Raw genomic sequence first — 20,148 nt, forward strand, 5'->3', positions numbered from 1 at the left:
ATGAAATCGTCGATTTCAACTGGGTACCTTGTTCGCCTAAAATAAATAAAAAGAGTTTATTAAAAAGAGTTGTATGCCCGATTCCGAAAATTGTGATGGAGACCTTCGTGAAATTGTTTTAAACGTTAGGAAACGAGTTAGGAAGTATCCTTAATTTTTCGGACAAATATACTCTTGGTATATGACCACTTAAGAAACGTACCAAAAGATAGCCATTTTATGAGAGTTTTGACTATTAACAATATGCAAAGCATGATAGAAATTGAACACTAACTACATACTTTTAAGAGTAATTCCGATTCAAAATATTGATCTATTGGTGAGAGGTACGAGAAGCCGTCTAATATAAATATTAACAAGGATAAAGTTTGAACTGCATCGGGTTCTCGATTCATCTTATGTGAAATAATTGACAGACCGACTGATCGAATATTTACACCCAGACGAAACGGCTAAAGCTACTTAAAAGGAACGAAAAGTATTAAAATGTACTAAAAATTTCATACTTTGTATTGGTGAAACGGAATGAGCTAGAATTCTGAAATTTGAAATGATGGCCACTGATGAGTGCAGGATATATCACCTTGGAAATTCGAAATTTAAGGTTACAAAAAGTTCTAAAATGTTATCGGATAGAGTTATACAAAAAAAAATTGTATGACAATCAGGGTTGGAAAGTAAGTTTGATATACGAAGGAGGTTTTGAAAATGTGTACTAAGTCTGCGAACTGTACTTAACGGCACTAAATTTAGAACAGTTTAGGTTGAACGGTTTAAGCTGGAATTTTGAATTTTGTATTGGGATCCTGTCGGTGGTAGTTTTGTGATAAAAAGGTGCTTTTGGAAATGTTTACAACAAATATGGTACTAAATGTTACTAAGGTTGGTTAAGGGGATAAATTGGAATTCTAAAATTTGCACCTTTTGTGCGGTTTGGTTAACTAAATAACATTAACATTGGTATTAAGTGAAGGTTTTGAAAATGTGTACTAAGTCTGCGAACTCTTCTTAACGGCACTAAATTTAGAACAGTTTAGGTTGAACGGCTTAAGCTGGAATTTTGAATTTTGTATTGGGATCCTGTCGGTGGTAGTTTTGTGATAAAAAGATGCTTTTCAAAATGTGTACAACAAATATGGTACTAAATGTTACTAAGGTTGGTTAAGGGGTTAAATTGGAATTCTAAAATTTGCACCTTTTGTGCGGTTTGGTTAACTAAATAACATTAACATTGGTATTAAGTGAAGGGATATGGCTGGAATTCCGAAATTTGATATTTAGATCTCTGTTTGTAACTAGTGGTGGATTTGGAAATGAGTACAAAGATGTACGAAAAGTACTAAATTTGGTATTGGATAAAGGGATAGTGCTAGAAATTTAAATTTTGGTTTGAGAGTCTTGGTGGGTAGAATAGGCAAACTAAAGCGTTTTTCGAAATTCTATCAATACCTACAACAACGTTATTACACGTTCTTTTTGTACACGGTTTTGATATAACACGGTTTGAAAATTGAATGTTTTTAATTTTTTACACGATTTTATTCCATTTAGCACGATTTTAAATTTTATGTACTTAATTTTTTTTTGCCAAATTTAATTTTTGTGAAGTATGTTCATATCACAAAAAAGTATTTATGAAAGAAAAAAGTCTGAAACCATCGGTAGTTATTCTATTTTACTTTATTTTTTACCTTAAAAATTGAATAGCCTATTCTTTTCGTTCACAACATAGTTTTTTAGTTCCTGAACTTGCCATACATTTAATTTATATTAATTTAAAGATTAGAGTGCATATCTTTTTATCATTAATTACTATGCTTGTGAAAATAAGCATTATATATTTGATTTAATAAAGTAAACATGAACTCTTGTTCTTAAAAATTCTTGTTTTTCACTAATTTTAATAGGTTTAAGAGATTAGGAACAAATCACCCATTTTTGTATAAGATCAATGTCTTTTTTTACACGTTTTTTTTACACGGCTTCTTCTGGAACCAATCTACCGTGTAAAAAAAGATTTAGGTGTACTTATTGCTACTAAATTTGGCAATGGGGGAAATTACAGTGCTTAAATCCTTATGGTGGCTGTTGGTATCTGAGGTTAGGATATGCAGATTGTTTTGAAAATGCGTACTTTAACTGTACGAAAAGAACTTGCTACCAACCAATGCTACCAATTTGTTTTATTGGGTGAAGGTATAGATCTTTAACCCTGAAATTTGATATGAAGTTAATGTTTGTGTCTGTAGTTAAGAGAAAAAGGTGATTTTGAAAATTCGTACTATGAATGTACGAAAAGTGCAAAATGCCACAAAATGTGCGGTTAGGCGTTGGGATAAAGATGGAATTCTAAAATTTGGTATCGAGGTCCTTTTTGGTGGGTTGGGTGAATAACAGGAGGTGTTTTTGGACATGCCTACTATAACTCTACCAAAAAGTATGTTAATAAATTTGGGATTTGGTCGATGTCTCTATTGGTTTCATGGATATGGTGATGGCCAATTTTTATGATGAAAAAACGTTGAAATAGTTTTGGACAGGAAATCTGGATGTGGAACCATTGTGCAATGTTTCAACTGATATGCTGCGTTGACGCTTATTACGGTTGACAATCACTTCAATTGTGTCTACTCTAAAAGATCTAAAATTAAAAAAAAAAAAAAAAAAAAACAAAGAAAAGATGAAGAATTTTGCGAGGAAAAAAAGGAAGACTAGTTACCTAGTTTTCCGAATGCTTTTACCATAGTCATTTTAGACTAAAAATTGACTATGGTTGTCTGTTTCGTGTCCAAGAGTTGGGTTGTAACCCATAAAGGACCAGCAGCCCATATCTTTCATCAAAAAGTTGGCGGCGCCTGCAAAATTCAATATCATTCTCAACCCTGCGAACCACTTCTGAAGTTTTGTCCGACGCGTTTTTCCGAAAAATTTTAGAATTTGGTGCTATTTATCTGAGGATTTTTTGTCTTTTTGTAGAGTTTTTTCTGTTTAGCTTGTGTGGTATGCTTTATGGTTAACAAGAGCTTTTCTCTCTTTGAGATGTTATTTTAATATCCTCCACAATAGTGTGGACTTAATATTTTGTTCATTCCGTTTGTAACACCTCAAAATATAAATTTCCGACCCCACAAAGAAGATATATTCTTGATCAGCATCAGCTATGTCGATGTAACGATGACCATCCGTCTTTGGAAATCACTCTAGCTTCCGACCAAATTGAAGTAGGATGATAGAATTTTACTCAAATGTAAATGGATGATAGAATTTTACTCAAATTTTACTCAATCTATGACAGAAAATCGTCCATGCAGGTCTTTGTATGGCCCCGAATATATCGATACCATCCTATATTCGGTATTTTGATCGTTTTAGATACATTATTCACCGGAATTGTTTGAAAATTCGTATTTGAAATTCCTAGTAGTTACTACAGTCTATGGCAAAAAATTGTTTATTCAGATCCAGGTCTTCATATAGGCCCCTAATATCGGTACCTCCCAATCAGTATGTTGATGATTTTTGATAAATTATTCACTGGAACTGTTTCAAATTTCGGATTTGAAGTTCCTAATAGAAACTTCAGTCTATTAAAGAAAATTGTCTATGCAGGTCAAGGTCTTTGTATATCTCCTATATCCCCAGCAACTCCGTATATTCAGTATTTTTAAGATTTTTAAAAAATTTTTAACAAATCTATTTATTATTTATTTATTTTATTTTATTATTATTATATTTTTTTAAATCCCAAATTCGTTCCGAATGGTGGTAGGTATTCATTGTTCGGCCAGGTCGAACTTACTCCTTTTTAACTTGTTTTTATTACGCATTGTGGAAAAAAAATGTGTGATTGTTATCAAGCGGTCAAGTAGAATTTGTTTTCTTCGGAAGTGAGTTGCATGTTATTGGTACTAGATTTTAGTAATATTTCCTGTGGACACGTTGCCAAAGGTAAGCTAATCGAATTTTTAGATTAATATTAGACCTTTTCTTTTGGATGTTGCATGATTAGTCTACTGTTGTTCCTTTTTCCTTTTCCATCAGAATTTCTAAGCCCTTTCTTCCTAATTCGAATCGAAAACTGTTTGAAAGTCGGCAAAAAATCAGAAATCCACCCAATATTATATTCGTGTTCGGTCCAGAATCTGTCTGACAACTCTAACTTTCCTTTCGCCAATTTCCCAAGATTATCGAGTTTGGCTCCACTTCGGTTCGACGACGTCAAAATCTTCAGTCTCTCATTCGACCCTTTGGTTCAAGAACATTTTAAACACTAGATAAAATGTTCGAACAAAAGTCGGACCAAACAACCAGCCGAAATCCGAAGTTTCATGCAAATCTCGACTTGAAGTCTATTCGAACTCGGAATGTTTAGTTGGATAGGTCATCAACCATAGTCTCTGGTAAATTTATTTCGACTTTACTTAGAAAGAGTAAGACACAGACTTTCGAAACAAAATTGCAGGCCAAATCAACGCCGATGCCTCACATCTGCTCAGATTAATTTGTATATCATCACTTATAGACAAGTTTTCAAAAGTGTTATTTTCCACATGTTGGATGTTATTCGGCTGGGCCGAATTTTACTTCTTTTTACATGTTATTTAACGGATTAATTTAGAATGACTGACAGCCCCATTAGATTTTTAATGGTTTGAATATATAAAGTAATTGATATTTGTTAATTGTCATATCTAAATATTCGGTAAAGGTAATGTGCTGTCCGTTGAAGTGATCATTTCGATCAAATAAGTGTGATGAATAGTATTAGGTTTGTGCTCAATTGCGCGCCATTGTTTTTAAATTCAAAGAAATTGCACAAATATTTGAAAAAAGAAACAATTTTGATTTGATAAAACCTGAATTACACAGGCATGTATCGGGAACGAACTCCGACCGAAAATGGCATTAATTCTGTATTTAGCTTCTTCAGAACATGATTTTTTTTCGGTTTGTAATATGATTTTGCAAGTGGAATTGTATTTTTATGGGAACTTGTACTGTCCACTGGGGTAGGACAAGGGATCCAAGAAGGGATCTCTGAAATTCCTCTAGGGTATTTCCACTATGTATGGTGAGGGTATATTAAGTTCGTATAGGCACCATATATCGGTGTATTTTAGATCTTAACAGAATTTTTAAAGGATTTTATTTATTTATTTATTTTTTAATTTCCAAATTCGTTCCAAATGGTGGAGGTTATTCAAAGTGCCGAAGTTTCTGCTTTTATACTTGCTTCAGTATTCTGATCGAAACTCCCGGCATTGTGTAAAAAATTACAAAATTAAAATTCTTTTCGCAATTCCATTTCACCAAACCGATGGGAATCTAAAGGAGCTAAAACAAAAATGATCGATTTTTAATTTCAGAATTCAAACCATTCCGATTGGATTTTGTGACATTCCTGACAATTCAGGAACTTCGAAAAAAAATTAAATTGCCCTCAATTGTACACGGCTTGTGCTCATTTGCGATATCGACTCTGCGAGTCGATTTGTGTCGTTTAAACTTATCGAAATCTATTACCATTGTCGAAAATATGTCCGAATCAAAATTTCAAAAAATGGGTTAAGTTTTGCTCCGATTGTGAAAGCTTTTGTCGTGAAATGTTTCCCAACATCTCTTAGAGTTTGTGAGATATGCAATTTTCTGTAAAAACTGTGATACCGAGATGCGCAAGTTGTGCTCGTCCATACATAACGACATACTCATTACTCCCTAAAAATTGAAGAATCGTATAACTTTCGTAAAAATGGGAATTTTGTTATCTCAATATTTTGAGATATCCATCTATTCTATTCGAAAAGGGTTTTTAACAAACAGAAACTTTATCGCGGTTTATATTTATGTAGGCTATCACATAGTCGGCTCCGCAGGGTACAGTGTTATTGTTTAATTTTAAAATTTGTAGTCTCCAATCAATTAATTCATTTTTGGTTTAACATTTATAAAAAAATTGAATTTTATTATTTCGCATGTACTGGGATCTTTAAAATTTTAAAATCGAATATTCAATGATTTAATACATTCATACACATTTTCGCACATAATTAATAAAATATTCATTTCTTTAATTATATAATTCTTACATGAAATTCGATTTTGATCTTGTTGGTAGACCTTTTTCCGTAATTATTTAATTTAAAAAATTGAAAAAAAAAATCTAATTTTTTTGTAAACAATGTAGTAGTGTGGGTCATCACATATTTATCCGGCCCTACGACATATTTTAAGCTCTAAGTCTCTGTGATCCAATTAAACCAATAAGTAATTAGAACTTCTTTCTAAGAGCCTGAGCAGAATCATGTCTTCCAATTCAGTAAAAATTACTTCCGTTAATAACTTATCTACTCTATTAAAATATTATATAATGTAATAATAGTAATAAATAATATGACTAGAGTAAACTAATTTCGTACTTAAGCAGTAAATTACATTTGTAAAGTTCGAATAATGGAAATATTTGGAAATAAATACTTAAAATAAAAATGTTGGTGTTTCGCTTCAACTATAAAATCGCCGCAAATCTCGGTAATTTCGTATGCTATCGATCAGAAGGCAGGAGAAAATGGAACCAATAAACTGTAAATGTAGGGGAAAACTAGAAAACGGTTTTGTGGGAAGAGAAGCATTATTTTCACTAACCTCGGTTGCAATGATTACCCAACTAAGAATATCGAAATTCTCCACTTTCGATTTGACATAATCACGATATTTGTCAGCACAGCCATCCTTGTACAAATTATGGATCTTAATGCAGTTGTGATCTTTACAACAGCTTGTGGGCGGATATTTGTCAAGCAGGTAATAGTCTTCTGGACTGTTCTTGCCGCAGCATTGCAGCTGAAACGTCAAAGAGAAACTTAAACATTAAGCCTCTTTTTTTTTTTTTCTCCACTTACCCATTCTTCATAGAATGACAAATTTTCGCTGGGTTTCAAATGCAACGGATCCCATAGTTCATCGAAGCCCTTCTCCAGCCTTTTCGAAACGCCATTATTCAATGCCGTATAGCTAATGCTGACCAATACGATTTGCATTACTAGCAGTGCGATTAGAAGAACTGCAAACTGAAATTTAAATACAATTCAGGATATATATTTTAAAGTTTCTAAAAATAGTACAACTTACGCTGATCAACATATTGGACAGCTCAAACACGGTCGCCAATGTTCCATAGATTGCTGTGAAAATTAACACTCCGCCCAAGGTCATTATAACAATGGATGCTAATTTTTCGCCATGATCGAATTTTTCATCGTCAATACTTTTGTAGAGCCATGATCCAAACCACGTCAATACGGAACCCAGAATCTGAAAATAGAGGTAACGTAATAAATCAAGCAATGTTAACAATTGAAAATGATGTTTACTTCGACCGGACGAAATTGTTTACTTTCCACAATAAAAGAAGTGAAAAAAACTTTAAGTTTGGCCGAGCCGAATTTTTAATACCATCCATTATGACGTAAAGACACCATTTGTAAATAAACTAGCAATGGTACCAAATTTAAAGCATTGAAGTACTTTTGGTACAAGTATTGTTAAAATTTCGAAAACCCCCTTTAAATTTCAAATTTCCAGTTCTATTCCTACCCCAAAATACCAAAGTTAATACTACTTAGTACTTTTTAATACGTATTTCCAAATTCCCCGCTATGTATCAACCAAACCTCACTAAAGGCGATCCTTTCCCAAGTACCAAATTTAGTACCATTTAATACACACAAGTACGAAAAACTACCTACATACATCAGTCCTAATATGCAATAGCAATTGTATTTCTAAATTTCAGCATTTCAGTATCGTTTCACCCAAATCAAAATTGTACCAAATTTAAGACTATTCAGTACTTTTCGTGCACATAAGTAAACATTTCTAAAACTACCTCCATATCCCAATGCTACACTCCGCCATTTCAGGATGGGACCGGATCGGATCCGCCAGATTCAAACTGTGCTAAATTTAATCCTTTCGTATACACGAGTACCCACTTCCATAACTACATCCTTACCCTACTCTACAACCTTGACTCCCATTCCACATTTCAATTTTTTACCTCTAACCGTTCACGTGATACCACATATAGAACATTTTAGTACTTTTCGGAAAAATTTCCAAAAACCCTTGGGTGCATCCACAATACCCTATATCATTGACCTACATTCCAAATGCAACAGTTCTAGTACTTTTCCTGACACCTTCGGACCAAGATTGATCCTTACCCAGATTTTGAAAATTCTAGCTTCAGCCATTTCGTCTGGGCGTTGATAAATCATTAAATCTCTCATTCAATTAAATTACTCTTTCATTGACATACAGGAAAAACTGCAACCAACTTCAGACTGCTGTCATTTCTAAACCACTCGTCCGAAAGCTGTTCAAATTATTCCAGTAGAGCTCATTATATTGCTTACAAGTGTACAACAGCATTTTGGTAAGAATTTTCCAGAAAAAAAGTTATTCGTGATGGAATTTAAGCGCGATAGTGTGATTTCCTTATATTTGGCTGGAAAACCAGCATTTAAATGTGAATAAACCTTTTGTGTCTCGTAACATCGCTCGTTAACGTGTACTGGTAGCGTACCCCCATGTCAAGGGAGTGGACGGAAGGAAAAAGCAACATCAGCAGAAATGGTTCGAAAAATTAAAAAAGGGAATTGATCGAAACCCGCGTCGCAGTAGCCTATAAATGGCTCGTGAGCTGAACATATCGCAATATTCCATTCGGCAAACATTGAAAAATGAGCTCGGGGTAAAGCCATTGAAATACCAAAAAGTGCAAGAACTTACACCGCAACAGAAAGAAAAGTCTAAAGAGTTGCTTCGCTTGATGAACTCAAGCGTCGGCCATGGTGAAGGTGTAGGCCGCCATAATAGCCGATGGTTGCTCTCCGCTCGTATTAATCGACCGTGGTATGAGAATAAATGCCGAGTAGCATAGCGAAAAAATTCTGGAGGGTGTATTAAAGCCTTGGGCACGCAAACATTTTGGCCGCAGACCTTGGACATTCCAACAGGACTCAGCACCAGCACCACCCAAGAGGTTTCTCGCTTCATTTCCAGCGCACAATTGCCAATTCGTTCGGATACCAATTCGTTCGACTATTGTGTCTGGAGTATTGCGAAAAGCAAGGTTGGCACTAAAAAATACCAAAGTGTCGATCGCCTCAAGCAAGTGCTTCGCCGGGAATGGGCCAAAATACCATAGAGCAACATTAGGGCAGCGTGTGACGGTTTTATTGGCCGTTTGAAGGCCATCATTCGTGCCAAAGGTGACCAATTCGAACAAATCTAAACTTATTCTAAAATGTGATGCTATTTCCGACATTGTTTGCTTTCATTCAATAAAATTAAAAACAAGTAAAAAAGCAGTAAGGTCGGCCGGGCCGAACATTGAATTCCTCCACCATTTGGAACGAATTTGAAAATTTTCGAAAAAAATAACATTCGCAAAAAAATCTGTTAACTTTTTTAAAAATACCGAATATAGTCGTTATATTAGGGCCTGTACGACGTGCACCTACATAGGCATTTGTTTGTCACAATACGGTGAATAATGTAGCCAAAATCATCAAAATACCGTACATAAAGGAGCAATACGAAGACCTGGATCTGCATAGACAATTTTCTGTCACAGGCTGTAGCTTCAATGACGAACTTCAAATACGACATCTCAAACAATTCCGGTGAGTATTGTACCTAAAATCGTCAACATACCGAATATAGGGAGTTACTGATATATGGGGCCTATGCGAAGACCTGGACCTGCATAGACAAATTTCTGCCTTAGGCTGTAGTATCCATTTCGAACTTCAAAAACCAAATTTGAAACAATTCCGGTGAATAATGTCGCTAAAATCCTCAAAATACCGAATATAGGTAGGTACCGTTATATGGGGGCTATACGAAGAAGTGGACTTGCACAGACAATTTTCTGTTTCCTAGTCTGTAGTAACCATTTCGAACTTCAAATGCTAAATTTGAAACAACTCCGGTGAATAATGTCGCTAAAATCCTCAAAATGCCGAATATCGGGAGGTACCATTATATGGTATATAAGAAACAGTTATATGGGGTCTATATGAAAACGTGGTCCTACATGGCCCATTTACGAACTTAACCTGCCTACTGACAAAATGAACATGTGTGCAAAATTTTAGACTTCTATCTCAATTCGTTCAAAAGATAGCGTGATTACAACAGACAGACAGACGGACATTGTTAAATCGTCTTAGAATTTTACGCTGATCATGAATATATATACTTTGTTGGGTCTAAGATCATTATTTCGTTGAGTTACAAACGGAATGACAAAATGAATATACCTCCATAGTATGGTGGAGGGTATAAAAAGATATATTTTTGTAGAGTCTATACTCGAGGAGTTTCAAAAGCGGAATGACAAAATTAATATACTTTCCATATTAAGGTGTAGTGAAAAAATGTGATAAAGAAAACAATTAGTAGATTTTGAGAACCATAATATAAACGTTCGTTCTGTGAACCCGAACCCCTTTTGCGGCTTTCCTCTATAGACCTAATGAAATCCACCTTCTCTTGGAATTGTTCACCTACCACCAACACCATTTCGTTTAGGTAAGTGGAGCTCTATCTTAAATCTTGAAATGTACAACACAAAATATTGGGGACCCTTTGAGTATGGTTGAGATTATATAAAGGTTCCTTGAAAAGGCTTGGCATGAAAATCCAAAACGATTTTGGGGTTTTGATATACTAACCGAATACAGTCACCAGCCCTTGATATTCCCCACATCCTGGTCCATAGAACATATAAGCAATTTAAAAAAAGTATTTAGACTTACAGGGCCGAACTTTAAGCACTCTCCACCATTTGTAAATTTTATGTTTGTTTTTAGGAACTTACTATATCAAATTTCCAAAAATTCCAAACACATCGAAATTCCGAAATTAATTCCAAATTTCAAACAATTTTATTGAAACATGTGGCAAAAAATCAACAAAATACTAAGCATCAGAAGGATGTCTTCCAATACTTTTGATGATTTTTGTTGCGAAAACTGTTGTCTATACCGGTTTTCGACTAATGGTAACATTAACGAGCGAAATTTAAATCAATTCCTATGAAGGGGCTGAAACAAAGACGGCAGTGAACTCTAACTACCAGCTTTAAAACAAAACCTCAAAATACCTAAATTGTATCATTTATGGAGACTACATCAAAACGTGGCTATATGTGGTTCAGAAATACCAGAAATTCTACAGACATTTGAGTACATTTTTCATCAATCTACTTCATTCCTATACTAATTTTTACAGACTGACAAAACTTATTCGACATAAATTTCATGCTGATCAAGAATATATTTACTTCTTAACCCTTTCAGTGTCAATGAAATTTTTTGTCGAGATAAAAATCTGAAATTCCGTACTTAAGTTCATTTGATAGCACATTATTTAAAAAAAAAGTAAGTTTGAAATTACCTGTCACCCAGGTTCGAGACCGAATGTCGAATATATTTGACATTGGCATTCAGAGGCATATATTGCTCTTGCTTTTCGCTTTATCTAATAATAATATTAATCATGCCTAAGTATTTATCGTAAAACATAGCTACTCTGGGAAATTTTAGAACACTCATCATAATGTGATTCCTTAAAAACAATTCGTAATTCGTCTACCGAGCAAGGCTTGAATGACAACTGTCCCATGCTAGGTCAATAAATATTTGTGTAATAGACTGCATTCGAAAAGAACTGATCTGTTATATATTTATTGAAATATGAGAACGGCGTCCCAATTCCAACTGGGTTTGTTTTTTTCAGAAACTGGCACAACAGGAATGCCTTCATGATCTTCTGGCTTTCGAACGTCGCGCCAATTTATTTTACATTTTGGCGTATACGCATGGCGATTTTCGTCAATATTTTCATCTGCTATTGCTTCATGTTCTCCAAAATGTCCTGTGCTCGCAGTTGTGGCACGTCAAATAAAACCTCGTCATCATCTTCGATTACATCATCAATATCCGAATGTTCTTCAAGTCTATTCATGATATCATCGTCTGTTAATGATCCCATTTTCTAGGGAAAATGAGGAGAAAAAACTTCAGTTTGCCAACAAACGTCTATTTACTGTAAAAATTAAACAACTTTTGCAGGCCAATGTCGATTATATTCGACAACCCTAAAATGTTTCCGAAAGGCACCACACAATGTTTTTTTTTTTTATTTTTTTTGCTATACGGACTTTTTTACGCTTGTTGAAATATTCACAAATTGTTGTCGATATTTTCCGGTTACAGTAAATCTGATTTTTGGATCAGAAATGTACTCCTTTCACAAATCCCATACTAATTTACTAAAATGTGCTCAGAAATTCGAAAACGAAACTAATAGAATAGAACTGCAATATTCTTAAATCGCGAACGTGTCTGTTATTAAAAAAATATCAAAAATAACGGTTCGTAAGAAAAACAAAAAATGGCAAAGAAAGAGAGTACTTTTAAATGTCAAATATATTTGACAAAAACAAAATAAAAACAAGAAATCTGGAAACTAGATATGTATGTGGTAAGTATAGCGCCATGGGAATGAAATTTTTTAGACCCTCAACCTACGGCTACGGAGGGTATATATGATGTGCCTCATAGATATAACGGTTTTAGACCCTAGATCTCCACTCCTTCCGGTAGCTCCCTACAAAGCAGTCAACATTTTGAATAACCATGAAGCTCATAAAACGCAAAATGAGCATTCGATTATTTTGAAAGTCGGCATATCCCTATACTTCCATCCACACAAGATATGTCGGACAGCTCCTTCTGGTGTCTCCCCACACCGGGTCAACATTTTGAATAATTATATCTCTCATGAAATGCGAAATAAACGTCAGATTCACCTTTAAATTTCACAAAAGATCTGGTTTTAAGATGGGGTATATAGGTCAACTCTTTTTGTTACTTCCCCACAATTTATATACTCACTCCTTCTCGTACCTCTCCACAAAAGTTAAAATTGGTTATATTTTAATTAACTGACATAGGCTGAGGGTATTCATCGTTGGGCAAAACCGACTGACTTTTTTAAACATGTAACATTTACTCTATTATGGTAGGTGATATGCAAACTTTCAAACTAGGGCTCTACTTTTTATTACGGATACTACGCTAGTAGCAATGAAAGCGATTAGCATGTTCAAACAGTTGCTTTAAGGAAACCGTTGTTGTTAATTAAGCGATTTAAACCCGGTTTCTATGGGTGTTAATGTTATGACTAAGCCAATAGACTAATCATGGAAAGTTAGTTAATACCTATTTCAACAAGTAGAAAAATAGGAGTCGGTGGTCCGACAATTGGCAAATGATTGTAGTAAAGACTTACATGTCATAACCTTTCTTTTGTTCTTTTTGGAAGCAGTAAGCCAATAATTACTACCAGAAATCAAGAATGGACCAATTCGTTTTTTATGAGACTAGCAAATACACGCTGCTTTATATGTGGAAAAAGGAATTTATAATTTAATGCATTAAATACTTTTCGAACAGATAATAGCATGGATATGCAAATTCACCTCTTCATCTAAACGCAATGGACCCAACTTAATTCTTATACCAATTATAAATATTTTAGTTCTATCCGTTGACATAATACGGTGCTGCTTTTCAGTACATTTAGTACACTTATAGTTCGAATTTCCAAAAATGATTTGTAAAAAAGACCGTTGATACATCCCATCAGCGACCTTCACTCGAATTTTCCGAAATCAAGCTCTATCTATTTGACCAATAAATTTTTAGTACTTTTTAGTTTGAATTTTCAAAAACCCCAACTTTTCTCACAGACCATGCATGCTAAAATTCAAGATGGTAACTTCAGCCTTTTCGTAAGGGCGTTAATGATTTTTGTCTTTGAAAGTTTTGAATCTTGTGGAAGTGTTATCAGAAAGTGTGGACCGATACATATAATTGTCACACTTGCTCTAATATAGACCTTTTGATGACCAAAATTTGAAGAAAATCGGACCGATTTATATATAGGTATAATATATGACGAAAACCCGACACTGATTACACATAATATAAAAGTTATGAATATTAACAAGTAACAAAGCAGTTAAGTTCAGCCGGGCCGAACTTTTAATACCCTCCACCATTTTGTAGAAACTTGAAAATTTTCAAAATTCCGTCGATAAATACCGTTTAAATAAAACTGTTATATGGGAGCTATACGAAGACGTGATCCTGAAACATTTCCGGTGAATAATGTCGCCATTATCATCAAAATACACCAACCGTTATGTTGGGACCTATTCGAAGAAGTGGACCTGTGTACGCAATTTTTTGTCATAGGCTGTGTTACACATAAAGACCTTTAAATACGAAATTTGGAGAATATCGATCCAGAAAGAATATACTATGTAGGGTCTATTATGAGTATTTCGAGGATTTACAAACGGAATGGCAAAATTAATATACCCTCCATAGAATGGTGAAGGGTATAAACATATTGCTCCTTTGTAGGGAAGGTATCAGAAGGAATTGAACAATCTTGTCCAATTTCACAACTGATTTAAGTTTTATACAAAATTTGAATTATATCGGGTCCTTACTTCGTAGGGGATGGTACTACTTTGTAGCGGATGGTAAAAGTATTACGATGTACCAATTTTGGACCCAATGGTTATGGCTAGATAGACTCCAAATGTTCTGAAACAGATTTCGTCGAATGACATCTTCTGTCTAAAATCGTTTTTTCGATTAGGCATAAAATGAGGTATCAAATGATTCAGAGGATATAAAAAGAGGATCTCATCCCTGCCAAAGGCTTTGTGTCACTTCCCGTTTGATGACCAAGACTAAGACCTTGTTTCGAAGACCAAAGGCTTCGAAATTTAATCGTACTTTCTAAGCTTCCTGCGAAACGAAGTTTATCCACAGCATAATGCATTTTAAGTGTATGATACATCTTTTTCTTCAAAGGGGGTTTAGTTTAGGTTTAGTTTTGTAGTTTGCCAGAACCAATACTGGTTTCAATCACCACTCAGCATATTTTTTTCACGGCCACCATTGTTTTTCATGTTCGAGATCGAGTTGTCACTTTTTGTCTTTCTTTAGGACTTACTAGTGTTCTGCTTCTTATTAGAACTTAACGTCTTCACGGCTTAAAAAAAAGTGAAAATGTAATGCAGAGACTCCTTGAAATCGTCCTCCGCTACAACCCAGTCTCGTTCCCCATTAATCTTAAACTTAAATAATTTTCCATCAGATAACTGCTTTTGCTTATGAGCTGGGCAATGCACCCTTTCTCTTATTCAACTTCGCTTTTCACGGGATCTCCCCCATATTTCTCCATCTTCCGGAGATAGTTAATCTCACTGAATAAATAATAACAATATTTGCTTGACTCTGCCTTTGGAAAACATTTCCATCTGCAGGAGAAATGGTAAAATCATCAAATTTCAATTTGTCAATGTCAAAAATGTCCATTTCATTTCATTTGAATGTATGACAGTGTAGTTTTAAAAATTTTATAGAGCACAACGAACACAGCGCGGTCAGTTTGTTAACATACAAACATGTATGATTAAACACACATATGTATGTACATGTATACACAGCATTAGCCAATAATGATTCATTAATAAAATAAAGGAAAACAAAACAAATCTTGATAAAAATAGAGAAACTTCCGCAACTTTTGCATTGATTCAAGAATATTTTTCCCTATCAACTTCCAAAGAAAACAAGTAAAAAAACATTAAGTTCGGCCGGGCCAAACTTTTAATACCCTCCACCTTAGGGTAAAGGAAACATTAGAAGAAATGTGGCAAAAACCATTAAAATGCCGAATATCGGGAGGTACCGTTATATGTGGGCTCTACCAAATCGTGGACCTACACATGCAAGGTTCCGCCAACGGAGCTAGAACCCATTATGACCTACAAATACCAATTTTCAGACAAATACGTGAAAAAGGGGGCAAAAATCATCAAATTACCGAATATCGGGAGGTACCGTTATATGGGGGCTATACCAAAACGTGGACCTATAATTACAATGACTCGCCACACGAACTGGGACCCATTATGATCTACAACTACCAAATTTTCAGTGAAATTCGTGAAAAAATCAGTCAAAAATCATCAAAATACCGAATATTGGGAGCTACCGTTATATGGGGACTATACCAAAACGTGGACCTATACATACAATGTTTCGCCACACGAACTAGGACCCATTATGACTCACAAATACCAATTTTTACACAAATCAGTGAAAAAATGTTGCAAAAACCATCAAAATACCGAATATCGGGAGGTACCGTTATATGGGGGCTATACCAAATCATGGACCCATACATGCAATGTTTCGCCACCGGAGCTGGAACTCATTATGACCTACAAATACCAATTTTTAGACAAATCCGTTAAAAACTGTGGCAAAAATAATCAAAATATCGAATATCGGGATGTACCATTATATGGGGGCTATACCAAAACGTGAACCTATACATGCTATGTTTTGCCACACATACAGGGACCCGTTATGACCTACAAATACCAATTTTCAGACAAATCCGTTAAATAATGTGGCATAAATCATCAAAATACCGAATATCGGGAGGTACCGTTATATGGGGACTATACCAGAACGTGGACTGATATATCTTATTTTCAATACCAACCATCCTAGACACAATACCAATTGCTCTGCTAAATTTTGGCGCTCTACGTCAAATAATGTGGGCTGTATCGTGATTTCAACAGACAGACAGACGGACAGACAGACGGACAGACAGACAGACAGACGGACATCGTTAAATCGACTTAGAATTTTATGCTGATTATGAATATATATACTTTATGGGGTCTACGACGAATATTTAAGGATGTTACAAACGGAATGACAAAGTTAATATACCCTCCTTTCCAAGGTGGAGGGTATACAAATAGCTTTGAGCCACTTCAGATGACTGACCAATTCAATTTTTCAAACACAACATTTTGCATTAGAACCGGTATTTAATGAGTGGTCGTGTCTTTTAAAACATTACCGAAAATTTGTTTTGTTTCGTTGATTTTTAAAATAGGTATGATGTCGACGTTGAATGACTAATTATTCCGGGTCTAGGCATTGTCGGCCGTGGTCGGTTACAAGACATTTAATGTCATAAAATTGCATCATCGTCATCATCACCATCGTTTACAAGGTTGTCAAACCACCCAAAAAAAGAGCCTTGGCGCAACGACTTACCGCACAAATCACATTCAAAATAATCACAATTATTTTATAGGTACGTTTAGAGATGTACATTTTGATGACCGGACTTGAACTTAAACTAGAATTATTTATTTTTTTGTTTATTCGGAATTTATGCAAAATCGTAGAAATGGTATTTGCATTCAATTAGATTTGCTTCGCACTCGACAAATTCGTATTTCGTATCGACGAAATGGCACCGACGATCCGCCAGCACAAAAGCATCCGTTGAAGATTCGCGCGTTGTTCGAACTAAACGCCAACGTGTGACAAATGCTGTCTGTTTCCCTCTTCAGAGCAAAGCAAAAATATTAAAAAAAAACAACAAATGTTTAAACAACCGGCTGAGAGAATTCCTCTCTCGGCGAATGAAAACGAAATTATTTCATTTCTTAATGACTGAAAAAGCTAACAGTGCGACCGCAAATGAGAGACCTAAGAAGTTTGTTTTGATGTCATGTTTACTCTTTTGCCTTCAACATTGTCGCATGTTTTTGCTTACACACATATTATTGCACAGTGGTTAAGAAAGTAAAAAGAATTCAGGGTTTCCTGACAAAAACTTAACAAGTGAACAATTTGAAACGGTTTCTATGATCTCCCTCTAAAATTAAATTATTTCTATAATTGTAATTATTACTATAATAGCTCATTCCAAAAAATGATGCATTCAACCTTTTCAGATTACACCACTCCGATTCATGGCACCATTTTATTTATTACTGTTTTATTCCCAAGGTTAATGAAATTATTTATTTATTTTATTTTATTATTATTATTATTATTAATTTTTTTTTTTTTGTTTGATATGAACGATTTCGCTTTTACCGATTTTGAGAAGTTTATTATGAACTCCTTAACATATTACCTAGTAAAATATTTAGCAGATAGATATTGCTATAATGATATGTATTTATATAAGAACAACTCCCAGGCAAAGCGGTTGGTGGGAGTTGTTCTTATAAATTTAAATTTTACTAAAAATAGAATATTTTGTATTGGACAAAGGGAATTTGGTAGGAGAGTCACTGATGGGGCGCTAGAAGTGTTTTTGGAAATTCGAACTTTAAGGTTACGAAAAGTTCTAAAATGGTACTAAACATCTAAAACGGTACAATTTGGTATTATGCGAATGGATAGTTAAAAGCTTGAAATTCGGTATGAGAATCAAGGTTGAAAAGTAATTTTGATAAATGACGGTGGCTTCGTAAATGTGTACTAAGTGTGCGAACTGTAGTAAATAGTACTACATATGGAACAGTTTGGCTTAGGTTGAAGGGATGAAGCTGACATTTTGTATTGGGGTCCATGTTGGTGGTAGGTGAGAAAGATGTTGTTTTGGTACTACAAATATACGAAAAATATTATATTTATTACAAAATGGTACTGGATGACCAGATAGTGCTTGAGTTTTAAAACTTGGTATTAGGGTCGTTGTTCATATGTAGGCTGGACACATGGAGTGGTTTTCTGAAATGTGTACTATAATTGAACAAAAAGTACTGAATGGTACTATTTTTAGTATTGGGTGAAGGGATAGAGATAAAATTCTGAGATTTTATATGTAGATTACTGATGGCATCCATGTTTTTGGAAAGGCGTCTTATATTTGTACGAAAAGTACTAAATGATTCTAAAATTGATAGTGGGTGAAGGGATAGGGTCCTAAAATTATATATTGAGAACTCTGTTGGAATCTGGAATTGACATTTGGGGGGTTTTGGAAATGTGTATTATAATTGTACGAAAAGTACTGAAGAGTATTAAATTTGGTATCCTAAAATGTGATATATACCTGGTGAGATGAAAAAAACTGCAACAAAATTCAGACTGCTGTCATTTCCAAGCCACTCGTCCGACAGCTGTTCAAATTATTCCCGTGTGAGCTCATTATAAACGTACAAAAGCATTTTGGTGAGAATTTTCCACAAAAAAAAAAATATTTGTGATGGAATTCAAACGTGATAGTGTGATTTCTTTATAAGTGGCTATAGTTAGAGTACTCCAGCATTTAAATGTGAATAAATCTTTTGTGTTCCGTACCATCGCTCGTTACCCTGATACTGGTAGCGTAGCCTAACATCAAGGAAATGGACGGAAGAAAACAGCAACATCAGCAGAAATGGTTCGAAAAGTAACGAACAGAACTCAAGCGTCGGCAATGGTGATGGTGTGGGCCGCCATAACAGCCGATGGTCGCTCTCCGCTCGTATTAATCGACCATGGCATCAGAATAAATAGTGAATATTCTGGAGGGTGTATTAAAGCCTTGGGCACGCAAACATTTTGGCCGCAGAACTCGGACATTCCAACAGGAAGAATGGTTACAAAATGAGATTCCTCGCTTCATTTCCAGCGCACAAAATTTCCGGATACCAATCCGTTGGCCTACTGTGTCTCGAGTATTTTGGAAAACAAGGTTGGCACTAAAATACCGAAGTATCGATCACCTCATGCAAGCGCTTCACCGGAAAAGGGCCATAATTCCTACCAAAGGTGACCAATTCGAACAAATCTAAATTTATTCTAAAATTTGCTGCTATTTCCGACATTTTTTGCTTTCATTCAATAAAATTTAAAAATAATCTAAAAATTATGGTATTTGACTTTTTTGCAGTTTTTGTATATCACCCTGAAAAGCTGGAACTCTCAAATTTGATAACGAGATCTCTATTGGTATCTGGTGTTGTGATATGGAGACTGTTGTGAAAATGCATACCATAATTGTTCGAAAAGTACTAAATGGTACGGAAAACATCAAAATGAAAGATAATGAAGACTTTTTGACATTATTCCACCTTCGGAAGTTCTTATTTTAAACTGACCATTTTAGGGACATCACAATTAGACCAATGTTAAGTACTTTTTCAGTTAACTATTTCCGTACTAAAAACTCAGGAAATGTAAT

The 20,148-nt window shown here is 34.7% G+C and overlaps 1 protein-coding gene across 1 annotated transcript; it reads right to left on the bottom strand.

The window, feature by feature from the left end:
- Nucleotides 1–5,876: 5,876 nt before the first annotated feature.
- On the bottom strand, nt 5,877–17,507 carry LOC101898941 (protein late bloomer). Its single transcript, XM_005179629.4, has 5 exons — nt 17,235–17,507; nt 7,129–7,311; nt 6,900–7,067; nt 6,643–6,840; nt 5,877–6,579 (listed from the first exon to the last, which is right to left on the bottom strand). The coding sequence occupies exons 1-5, from the start codon at nt 17,292–17,294 to the stop codon at nt 6,502–6,504; spliced, it is 687 nt and encodes a 228-aa protein (XP_005179686.1). The 5' UTR covers nt 17,295–17,507; the 3' UTR covers nt 5,877–6,501.
- Nucleotides 17,508–20,148: the final 2,641 nt, after the last annotated feature.

The sequence above is a fragment of the Musca domestica genome, unplaced genomic scaffold (genome assembly GCF_030504385.1).
Source record: "Musca domestica strain aabys unplaced genomic scaffold, Musca_domestica.polishedcontigs.V.1.1 10, whole genome shotgun sequence".
Classification (NCBI taxonomy): Eukaryota; Metazoa; Arthropoda; class Insecta; order Diptera; family Muscidae; genus Musca; species Musca domestica.